This window comes from Macaca fascicularis, chromosome 7 (assembly GCF_037993035.2).
Source record: "Macaca fascicularis isolate 582-1 chromosome 7, T2T-MFA8v1.1".
Classification (NCBI taxonomy): Eukaryota; Metazoa; Chordata; class Mammalia; order Primates; family Cercopithecidae; genus Macaca; species Macaca fascicularis.
Genome location: NC_088381.1, coordinates 158,019,543 through 158,031,760, shown reverse-complemented (window position 1 = coordinate 158,031,760; position 12,218 = coordinate 158,019,543). Strand labels below are relative to the sequence as shown.

General features: G+C 45.8%; 1 protein-coding gene across 7 annotated transcripts in view; it reads right to left on the bottom strand.

The window, feature by feature from the left end:
* The window catches only part of TDP1 (tyrosyl-DNA phosphodiesterase 1), a 92,891-nt gene that overhangs the window by 12,225 nt on the left and 68,448 nt on the right, over positions 1 to 12,218 (bottom strand). For all 7 annotated transcript variants that reach the window (XM_015454107.4, XM_065549208.2, XM_073998055.1 and 4 more), the window contains one exon: positions 11,351 to 11,453. In XM_015454107.4, the coding sequence (XP_015309593.3) occupies positions 11,351 to 11,453 (103 nt within the window). The remainder of the gene's footprint in view (positions 1 to 11,350; positions 11,454 to 12,218) is intronic.

Below are 12,218 nucleotides of genomic sequence, written 5' to 3'. Positions count from 1 at the left end.
ATCTCGGCTCACTGCAGCCTCTGTCGCCCAGGTTCAAGCAGTTCTCATGCCTCAGCCTCCTGAGTAACTGGGATTACAGGTGTGTGCCACCATGCCTGGCGGATTTTTGTAATTTTAGTGGAGATGGGGTTTCACCATGTTGTTCAGGCTGGTCTTGAACTCCTGGCCTCAAGTGATCCACCCACCTCAGGCTCTTAAAGTGCTGGGATTACAGGTGTGAGCCACTGCACCTGGCCTAGGTTTCAATTTCTGTGTTTGTAAAAGTGGGATAGGCTGGATGCAGTGGCTCATGCCTGTAATCCCAGCACTTTGGGAGGTCGAGGCAGGCAGATCACTTGAGGTCAGGAGTTCAAGATCAGCCTGGACAACATGGTGAAACCCCATCTCTGATTAAAAAAAATAATAATAATAACCAGGAGTGGTAGTGTGTGCCTGTAATCTCAGTTATTTGGGAGGCTGAGTCAGGAGAATAGCTTGAACCCAGAAGGCAGAGGCTGCAGTGAGACAAAATTACGCCACTGCACTCCAGGATGGGTGACAAAGTGAAACTCCACCTCAGATTAAAAAAAAAAAAAAAAAAAAAGTAAAAGTGGGATAATCAAGGTTCTGGAGACATTACCATTTCTAACTTTAGCACCTAGCACAAAGTCCTGGTGCATAGTAGGTGTTCAAGAAATAGTGATCTGTAGAAATGGGACTAAAGTTCCTTTCCTGCTTATTTTATAAGCTTCTGCACAAGAGCAAATAGCACAACCTGTATGAAAGCATTTTGTGTATGTCAAGACCTACAGAAAGGTATGGGTTACAGCACTGATGAAGATGGTGACCAGTAATACAGTGAAAGGCAGGAGGTGGCAAACTCTACACAAAATAGGAAGAAATGCCCTTCTTCCAGTCATTTTCCTTATCCAAGAAGGATAAGGAAAGGCTTTGTAGAGGATATTTTAGCTAGGGCTTGAAAAATTGGTATAATTTTAATAAACAGAGAGATGATGGGAAGAATACCAAGCGTGAGAACAGGATAATCAAAGGCAGGGTGGGTGAAGCACAAAGCAGGCACGTCCCAGGAGGGCAAGGGCCCTGACACAGAGGAGGGGGACAGGGAAGACATGGAGGGCGGGCAGGCCAGCTCAGCAGCACCTGCCCCCAGGTGTCCCTGCTCACCTGACACCTTTGACACACTCTGGATCTGAGGAAGCCCTTAATTATCTCTTGCTTTTGCAGACTGCTTACTTGCTGTATGGTTCTAAGCAAGTTACTTAGCCTTTCTGTGCCTTGGTTTCCTAGCACCTAACTCATAGGGCTACTGTGAAGATATATAAGTTATTTAACAATGACTGGCCCATGGTACATATTCCAGGAAACAAATGAGTATAATTGTAAGTATTTTCAGAGCAATTCTCTGTGATGTAATCACTCCTATTTTACAGAGGAGGAAACATATTTGGAGGTTAAATAGTTGCCCAAGACCATACAGCTATTAAAAGTGGCAAGGCTGGGCACAATGGCTCACACCTGTAATCCCAGCACTTTGGGAGGCCGAGGTGGGTGGATCACCTGAGGTCAGGAGTTCGAGACCACCCTGGCCAACATGGTGAAACCCAATTTTGTAAAAATACAAAAATTAGCCAGGCATGGAGGACTATGCCTGTAATCCCAGCTACTTGGGAGGCTGAGACAGGAGAATCGCTGGAACCCAGGAGGCGGAGGTTGCAGTGAGCTGAGATCACGCCACTGTACTCCAGACTGGATGACAGTGACAAAACCAAAACTCTGCCCTCCCCCCACCCAAGAAAAAGAAAAAAAACAAAACAAAACAACCTGGGCACGGTGGCTCATGCCTGTAATCCCAGCACTTTGTGAGGCCGAGGTGGGCAGATCACCTGAGGTCAGGAGTTTGAGACCAGCCTGGCCAACATGGAGAAACTCTGTCTCTACTAAAAATACAAAAAATTAGCCAGGTGTGGTGGTGGACACCTGTAATCCCACCTACTTGGGAGGCGGAAGCAGGAGAATCGCTTGAACCCGGAAGGCGGAGGCTGCAGTGAGCCGGGATGGCACCACTGCACTCCAGCCTGGGTGACAAAGCGAGACTCTGTCCCAAAAAAAAAAAAAAAAAAAAAAAAAAAAGTTGGCGGGGCTGGAAATCATACCATGTCTGATTCTTGGTCTTACATTCCTTCCACCAAGCAAACAAATGGTCTCACATTCACCACCAGGAACTGTGACAAAGGAAGAATTCCTTGAAAATTTAAGGCAGGCAGGGTCAAGATGAGCCGAATTCTAGAAACCCTGGTATTTGGACATTTAAAAAAATAAAGAGGCCAGTGGTTGGGAAGTGATAACAAGTTAATGATTATTAAATACTTTTTTGGAGTTTCAGGTAAAATATGACTTCTCTCTTATTTAGCTCCTATTAGTACTGATATTTTCAAATGTATCATGGCCACAGGTTATGGCTCTTTATGGCCTGGGCGCAGATCTGAGGCTGTGTGCTCAACCCATGATTCCATTTTGTGATATTTGACTTCAGATGTGAGAAGGTTTGAACTATCCCTTTCTGACAGAAACCAATATGCTTTTATTTTGAATGCCATTTATGATCCAAATTCTAGGTTATTACAAAAAAGTACTACTTTTCCCCTTCAATCTGAATGTCAAATAATTTGAGGCTGTCTTCTAATGATCATTATTTCTATATCACAGTGGTATCACTTGGCATTTTGCGAAACAGAGGAAGGCACCCTCCCAGGCATAGATACTTAGAAGACAGTTAAGACAATAAGTTTATAAAACACCAGGTGAGAGGGTGGACATATATCACACATAAGAAATTGCTGGCTTTTCCTTTCTTCAGCTTTGGGAGTGAAAGAGCTGATTATCGCTGTGATGATTTAGGTTTAGCAGCTTAGCTCAATCATGGGGAACAGGAGGCATGCTTCAGTTTCAGTTAGAGATGTAATTTATGTTTTTATCTGCATGTATCTGAGTAGCAACCTCAAGTGGTAAAACCCTACACAAGGCATCAGGCTTTCCTGGATAAAACAGTGACAGCAGTTGAACTTCCCAGAAGGGGCACACTTAGTCAAAGATCAACTAATTGGCAAGGAAATAAATTACAGGAAGGTGGTGGCATCTTTCCTGCAAGGCATGATCACGACTGAAAGTGCTTCCAGCTAGGGGCTTAGGAAAAGCTTTGTGGAGAAGTGTAAACCTAACGGGATTTTGAAGGATGGGTTTTTGATAAGCAAAGGGGCTGTTTGTGTGGGGCTGGGGGAATGCAGTTCAGAAGGAAAGAAAAGAGTGCAACATCACAGAAGTGACATCAAGATTCTGATTTGACTGAAAACCCACAGAGTATCAGCCCCTGCTTTCAATCTTCTCTTGAACTGTGTGGCTTATACGCGATTGCTGCTACCGCTAATATCAACTGCAACCTTTACTGAGCACTTGGTAAGTACCAGGCACTGCTGTAAACACTTAGTAGGTTATAACTCTTGATCTCACATGAGATCCTATGAGTTACATTGTTTCCATTGTACAAGGAGAAAAAGGGGCCTACAGAAGTAGAGTAAGGGGGCCAAGTCTAACACAGCTTGTAAGCAGGATCCCAGCTCCTCTCTGTCTCACTTCAAAGTTCATTCTCTTTCTCTCATTTTGGCTCCTAGAGATCTGAGGTCCCTAAGGGATCTGTTCAATGTGTTCTCCCATATTCTCTTACCAAGTTACTTCAAAGTTTCTGAGGCAAAGAGCAGTAGAGCCCAGGATCACACTACTAGTAAAAAGGGGCCATTGCTGCTACAGCCTACGTGCCTTAATGTGCTAATACTTGTGGGTGGCTGCAGCCTGGGGGACATGCTGTTCCAGCTCACAGTGGACCTTGATGTCACACAAAGGAGTCCGGACATCATCTCGTGGGCCAAAGACTGCTACTGCGGATTTAGGGGCAGAGGAACACAGACATTGACATGTGGGTAGAAACCCAGCAGTAGGCTGAAATGGGGAAAACGGGCAGGGAAGGGTCCATTCATCCAGGGGAGAGAGAAGGTGACGACCAGTAGGAACAGGCAGAGAAGTTCTCGCCAGGGCAGATGGTATAGGATGTGGACAGGTGAGAGGAAGGAGTAGAACGCAAGAGCTGTGGCTTTATTTGCTGGATGAGAGAATATCAGTGGGTACCAAGATACGCCATGTCAAATTGCTGCCCCTCTGTGGCCTCCTGGGAAACCCTGGGGGCCCACAACAGACGGGCTGGGCCCAAGGCAGGTAGGCAGGGCTGGTGTTGGAGGGAAGACAAAGAGAGGGTGAAGGTGGTGGCTCTTGTAAACTGTATTAGTTCTTCCAGCCAGAGTCACATCATAAGAGTGCATGTACTTGTGGTACACACCGTGTTCACAATGAAGAAGTTTAAACAGAACAGAGAAAAGAGAAACTAAAGACTTGACTTTTTGGAACCCACTAGCACAGGACCAAGTGACACTGGGGCTCAGAAGAGGCTGAGATCAGCACAGGGACACCTGGGCCACCTTCATCCGGAAGGAAGCAGTACTGGACCCTGATGCAGGCTTCTCAGATACCTATGTGCAATATTATTCCCAGAGGCAGGAGGAATTCTAGCCACAGTGCACTAGACAGGCTCCAGTCCAGGGCCTACTCAGTGCCTGACAGAGTATGTGTTCAATAAACACCAAAGGAATGAGGTCCAAAGAGAGAAGTACTGGTACCTCCCTGATACATGCTCAGAGGCCTTCGGGTTTGGAATACAGCTACTGATCTTTGAAATAATCACAGCTTTCCTATATTGAGACTTTCTGAACCGCAGTCTAATTTAAAAGTTAAATACACTTAAAGGGACAACCCAGAAAACATTATATAATTGATAAATTGATTTTAGACCTGAAAAGAATAAAGTCTTTGATTTAAATTAACGAAGTTTTGTTAAGCGACTACTATATACCAAGCATCACTAAGTGTTGGACATACAAAGTCAAAGTCAAATGTACCTTGATGTGACTCTCCAAAGCTCTTGAAAGCGTTCTTAGTCAAAGGGGAAGCTACTGACAACACACTGTACAAGTAAGGTTGCTCTTTCCAGATTTATTCACTTAAAAGAACAAGAAAAAAATAGGAACACGTGGTACCAGGGACTTACAGCCTACAGATCAATCCCAGCGTTCAAATGGCATCTTTATCATGAATGGGAAACGCTGGTTCTCCACCTGCTGTATTTTCAGTTCACAGTAGTGTCACATCACATGGCAACTTGGTTCCAGAGTGACAGGCCCTAATCATGGCTGTGGGGAAGTAGAGAACTGCAGGATTCCTTTTCTAGGTGAGGCCTCTGCAGTGTGTGACACTGTGCCATTCTGGGCACTAAGCTTGACTATCGGCAACAATGGCTCCAAATGAGCCTCCCAGAACAGAGCAAGTGACACAGCCTACTGGTGAAGGACAAAAGTGGCAACTCTGGCTGCTGATAACTCAGACACGTGGGTGATGTGGACACAGAGTTCTACCAAGAGATATGAAGGAGGGCTGATCTCAAGGAAGTAAATTCTGGATGACGTCCAGCCTGAAGGATGTCTAAAAAATTCTGTATTAAGTAAGTCTATTTGGCAAACATGAAGCCAAAAACACTAAAAGGCATGTCTTGCTGGTACTGAACAGGGAAACCTAAAAAAAGATATTAATGCCTGGCCTCATTTTATGATAAACTGCATTCTTGTCAGTAAACATTTTAGGATTATGATACAGAAATCTTTTTTTATTTTTATCATTTTTTATTATTATTATACTTTAAGTTCTAAGGTACATGTGCACAAAGTGCAGGTTTGTTACATATGTATACATGTGCCATGTTGGTGTGCTGCACCCATTAACTGGTCGTTTACATTAGGTATATCTCCTAATGCTACCCCTCCCCGTCCTCCCACCCCACAACAGGCCCCATTGTGTGATGTTCCCCACCCTGTATCCAAGTGTTCTCATTGTTCAATTCCGACCTATGAGTGAGAACATGTGGTGTTTGGTTTTCTGTCCTTGCGATAGTTTGCTCAGAAGATACAGAAATCTTTAAGATATTTATTAAGTTAATTTATAGGGATTGGCATTTGTAAGTACTGCAGTGGACTCCTAAGTGTATGTGTATTTTAATTTCAAGACAGCTACAGATGAGCTATTCCATATTGCAAATTGCTTTACAACACAATTTGTGAACAGATTTAAGCACCTACTGCACACAATACCCACTGGACCAAAATCACAGTCTCCATACTGTTTCACACAATTCTCACATTGTTCGGTATGGGTCAACTTAAAGGAAACAACTTCAACTAACAGACACTTAGGAAAAGCCTCCCACATGACCCATTCAGCTCACTCTGGTCCAGAAGACACGAGTCGGTGGTCACAATGCAAAGTGGGATATGTGCTGAGCCCCAGGTTCTAGAAAGTTGTGGATGCAGAGGAGGGGTGCCTGGAGTGAATACAGGTGCAGCAGGCAGAGGTGGGGTGTAAAGGTGTCATTCTCAGTACAGATTATGGCTGGCTAGCAGGTGGATCTGGCTTGTAGTGAGAGCCATGAGTTCTGCACAGCAGAAACAGTAAGTACCAGGAAGGAGACGTTAGGAGTCAGAGCACGAAGGGGAAAAGCAGCCCCACTAAGGAGCCTGGATTCTGCCTTACAGGATCTCCAGCAGGTAACATAACCAGATCTGTGGTCTACAAGGCCCATTCCCACAGCATGGGTGTGGCCCAGGGAGGTGAAGTGGGGGCCATGGCAGTAACAGCTGACTTGCCCAACATGTGATGTTGCGGGGGTAGTTCAGGGGGAACAAATTATCAAGCAGCATTAAGGAGTGAGAAATGACAAGATCTTTTGGGAGGCTGAGAAGGATCACTTGAGCCCAGCAGTTCAAGGCCAGTCTGAGCAACATGGCAAAAAAATTAACAAGTCAGCTGGGCGTAGTAGCACACAGTTGTAGTCCCAGCTACTCAGGAGGCTAAAGTGAGAGGACTGCTTGAGCCTGGGAGGTCGAGACTGCAGTGAGCTATGATGGCACCACTGTACTCCAGCCTGGGCAACTGGGCAAGAGTCTGTCTTAAAGGAAAAAAAACAAAAAGAAAAGACATGCCAAGACAGTGAGGTGAATGGTAACAGTGACTCATTAATAATCAGGTTTGTTCAACAGTGTGGCTTACGTGGCTAAGATGATGATTTTGATAATACATGCAATGTGCTATATCCTTGAGTACATTTTAAATAGTATAAATCATAATCCTAATTTCAGAGTTATATTTTATAAGATTCAAATTCTCTGAAAACTGGCCTGAGACCACTAGCCCTGCTTAAAAAAAATGATGCCTTTCTACTATCCACGTGGAATCAAGGCCAGTGGTGTGTTCTGTTCTCCGGTCTCCTTCAGATTGGAATTCCAGCCTCTCACACCCACGCCCCATCCCCATTCCAGGCACACAGAACTGTTGGCTCTTTCCCACACACAGCCTGCACTATTATCTCTGTCTGGAAGCCTCCTCTTCCCTGACAGCAGGTTAAGCTCATACTCCTTTCTCAAGAGTGAGATCGAATGCCATCTCCTTAACAAAGCCTTTCCTAAGCCCCCCAGGCAGACTACATGGTCCCCCTTCTCAGAGCCCCTGTATTTTGAATGCCCCACACCCTACTTCTTGTCACATATTGTAATCACCGGTGTCTGTTTCCTCAACTTATCCATGCGTTTCCCGAGAACGAAGCCTCCACCTCATCCTTTATTCTCTCTGCAGGGGACTGGAAGACAGCAGACACAGGGTGTGTGTGGGACTGAAGTGAGTGTGAAGGAGGGCAGTCCCAGGCCACTGGAACATTCAGGTAGGAGCCTGGGGTATGTTTTGAGGAGGGAACTGTCGAGCTGTTCCATTGGACAGCCTCTCTTTCACAAGCTAAGCGTCTCATTCCTGTGCACGTATAAACTCAGCGAAATGACAAACTACCTCATGGCACAAATCCCTGGGTCATCCTCAAGGTCAAAACCATCAATGTTAATTTTGTGAAGGCCGAGCAAAGGTCTACTTTTTTTCCAGAAGCTTCACATATCAGTAGACAACATAGATGTTGTGATACAGACACTTAAAGTCTCCTGTATCAAAAAAACCCAACCCTTTTCACAGACTGACGAGACGCACATCAACTCACTTATGGGTGAAACCCCCTGGTAGTATCTACCCCTCAGGGTGACTTCCTCGCCCACATCCATCCTCCCTTCTCTGGAAACAGGCTCATTCTCTGGGGACAGAGCTGGGAGAGTCCTGAGTCATGGAGGGCAGATCTAGGCCTGAGGTGTCACTAGGAGGTGGAATGGCCAGCACCGGGCTGCACAGTCATGCTAGCTGCAGTCACCTAGGGAGAAGGGCCGCTGCTGAGTCCCCTAAGAGGGCCTGGCCCTGTCACTTCCAAGTCTCAGCTGCTCAGCAACTCCTCTGATCCCGTGACATCCACCCCAGCATCTTTTCAGTAAACTCCTTTCATCTGTGGGCTTCTGTGGGCACAAATTGGTTTCTGTAACACACAACGAAGTCCTCTGGCTCTGCTCACTCAGGTAGGCACCTCCCTCAGGTCTCAGCCCCCGGCTCTCCCCCAGGAAGGATGTCTCTGCCTCATTGCTTAGGTGTATCAGGTGGCCATCTGACTCTATGACCACCCTGGCCAACTACCCTATGAGCTCCCTGGGAGGGGAAGGGTAAAGCCATTCTGTGTACCATCCACAATGCCTGATTAGAGCGCTCTGCCCAAGTCATTTGTGATTCACTGAAGGACACAGACAGCCCAACCAAAGGGACAATGGCTGATGAGAAGACAGGTACAGTGAGTGGGGCCTCACCAGGTTCATGATGGAAGCCTGCTGGAAAGCACTGTTCCAGGCTTTGTTTTTTGAGATGTGCTAACAAACTCTTGGAAAATCAGTTACAATCTTAGACTGTTAATTACGATGTCACCCTAATCGGGGCCTAGCTCTTGAATCTGTTGGCATAGTCTAGAAGGGGTGGAATCTGTTTTATATTCTTGTCTGACGGTCTTTATAAATAATGCAACCTCTATTTTACCCAGAATGTGCTATAATGGGGCTCTTTCTTACTCCAAAATATAGAAGAGCCCACCTATACAGTCAGTTTAGGCATTCCAAATGATTATTTCTTTTTCTCCATTAGCCTGCATTAATGGATAGTCAGAGAAAGAACACCTGGGGTAAAAAATGAATAGCTCAGAAGGGTTTAGAGGACCTGGAAGGGCAATACATTTCTTCCTATTAGCATTTTCATGATCAGCATTTTCATGGGCAGAACAGTTACAAAGGACCAGACTTTTGTAAATGCTGACAACAGAAGCCAAACAGGAGTGATGTGGAATTTATTCCAGTACTTATTATTGGGCGAGAACTCCAGCCTCAGTTATTATAAAAGCCACAGTCACTACAATCACACCTCCTACTGTTGTGACTTCATCGTTACCCAGAAGTTGTGTGATAAAGCTGAAATCTTATAACTAAAAGAGGTTATATAGTTTTGTAGTGAAACTGAGATGGAAAGAGAAAGAATGGATAGATTGGTGAGAAGAGGGGAGAGAAAGGGAGAAAAGAGCTCTTCACCTTAGCATGGGGTGAGAAACAGTGAGCAACGCTGGGGTGGGCTGGGAAGGTGGGTGCTCTCCAGCGTGCCTTAAGACTGGATTAGGCGGTGGCTCACACCTGTAATCCCACTTTGGGATGCTGAGGCAGGCAGATCACTTGAGGCCAGGAATTGGAGACCTGGCCAACATGGTGAAACCCCGTGTCTATCAAAAATACAAGAATTAGCTGGGCGTGGTGGCAGGCGCCTGTAGCCCCAGCTACTGGGGAGGCTGATGCAGGAAGATCGCTTGAATCCTGTAGGTGGAGGTTGCAGTGAGTTGAGATTGTGCCACTGCATTCCAGCCTGGGCAACAGAGTGAGACTCTGTCTTAAAAAACAAAAACAAAAACAAAAAAACCGGATTAGTCCAGATTGAAGTCTGAGGACAAGCACACACCAACTCCTCAGCTAAATCTTCTGGTCCAGTCACAGTCGTCCACAATGGCGCTTTGTCATGGGTGTTTGTCATAAATTCAACTATAGCCAGTTGCGGGTGGTGGGGGGGAAGGGAAGGGAAGAACGGAGGGAGGGAGGGAGGGAAGAAGGGAAGGAAGGAAGGAGGAAAGGAAGGAGGGAAGGAGGGAAGGAGGGAGGGAGGGAGGGAGGGAGGGAGGGAAGGAAGGAAGGAAGGAAGGAAGGAAGGAAGGAAGGAAGGAAGGAAGGAAGGAAAAGGCATTAGCCATCTCATTGTGTGGGTGAAGCATCAGCCATCTCATTGTGTGGGTGATTCTAAGTGTGTGCCCACAGTGACAGGAAGGGAAGAAGGGAGGAAGGAAGGGAGGGAGAGAGGGAGGAAGGAAGGAAGAAGCATCAGCCATCTCATCGTGTGGGCAATTCTGTGTGTGTGTGCGCACGGTGAGTATGAGGAAGTGACATGGGAGATCTTAGTCCATGTGCCTCTTATGGTGGGAATGTCTCTCTGGGTCAAGTGTGATTCTAGCATTTAGAGATAACAGATGGCTTATACACCCCAGTCCCTATGTGCAAGCCACTCCTTCTGGTGTTTGGACACAGAAACCTCAAGTGGCTCCAGAGCTGGGAGACAAGCTGGCTGTGCTGGACATCTCGAGAGACCACTTCGACATGGTGCTTTTCTAGGGGGCTTACTGGGCCAGAGGCATATGTCCTTTGCGCCACCCCCTGGCCCCGCCTGGCCAAACTCTAGACGATGATGTGAACCAATTTCTGCTTCCCAGTTTGTGCTACTACTAATTCCTTTCCAACAGTGATGCCATTCCCACCTCTCTCTATACAGCCTATATCCTAAGCATCTTTCAAATACTCTGCCAAGCTCTCCTGCTTCCCAACTTCATCATCCAGTCACCCCTACCTAAAACATCTTGTGATTGATTGGGCCATTCCTTTGGTGACTTGTCATCTACCACCTTGAGATAAATCTTCACATTGTAGTTTGCAATATTTATTTTAAATGTTATTAATTTTGCTGGAAGCACACAGTCAATTCCTAATCAAGTACATGCCTTGAGAGCAGGTATTCCGCTGCGCCCAGACTGGTGAGTGTTCAGTAAGCTCAGAGGTACAGACCAGTGGTTAAGAGCGCAGGCTCTGGGTAAGAATCCTGACTGTTTCCTGCTAACCTTAGGCAAGCTGTTGTGACTAAAGGAAGAGAACACAAAACCCAAATCATTTCACATGTGACCCACTGTGCGTTGCAAGTGTAAACTTACAAATGCTGAAGGGAGGAAAAGGACCCCAAGCTCGTAGGAGCGGATCATCAGCTGGGTGCCATTCTTCTCCAGTGCTCCCCAGGCGGCCTTGGACAGATTCGCGCTGCAGAGGCAAGGACACAGAAAGGGCTGACTCAGGGAGGCATCTCAGTGTGGGTCAAACTTCCACAGCTGCAAGAGCACCGGTCAAAAAAATATATAGCTGCAATCACATTCATTCATTTTCTAGCAGAGCTGCTGCATTTTTGAAAAGAGAATTTAAATCCTGCTGTTCTCTAATCCTCAAGATTTATCTAATTGCTAATTTGGGATAGCTTCACCCTCATCTGCATTTTCCTGAGGGCAGCTATTAAAATAATTATCTTTCCTTAGATTTTATTTTTTTCTTTCTAAAGCCCCTTTTCTTTTCACGATCCTGGAGTAGCCAGGATTTCTGGTTTTGTTGTATATAAAACCAGCATTTAAGAAAAAAGTTAATATTATCTTATGCAGTAGTATCTTAAGCTTCATATTTCCTTTTTCAGTTTTTTTGCCAGGTAGTGCTAATTTCTACTTTCAATGTGAAGAAAACAGCTCTGAGAGCAATAGACTGTTATTTGTATCTAGAAAGAAATGGTACATTCAGAATGATGTTTTATATGTTCAAAGAGTTGTAGCTAAAAAATCACGGTACAAGTCAGGCATAGTGGCTCACTCCTGTAATCCCAGCATTTTGGGAGGCCGAGGTGGGCAGACCACTTAAACCCAGGATCAGCCTGGGAAAGATGGCAAAACCACATTTGTACAAAACATTAGCCAGGCATGGTGACGCGAACCTACAGTCCTAGCTACTTGGAAGGCTGAGGTGGGAGGATCGCTTCAGCCTGGG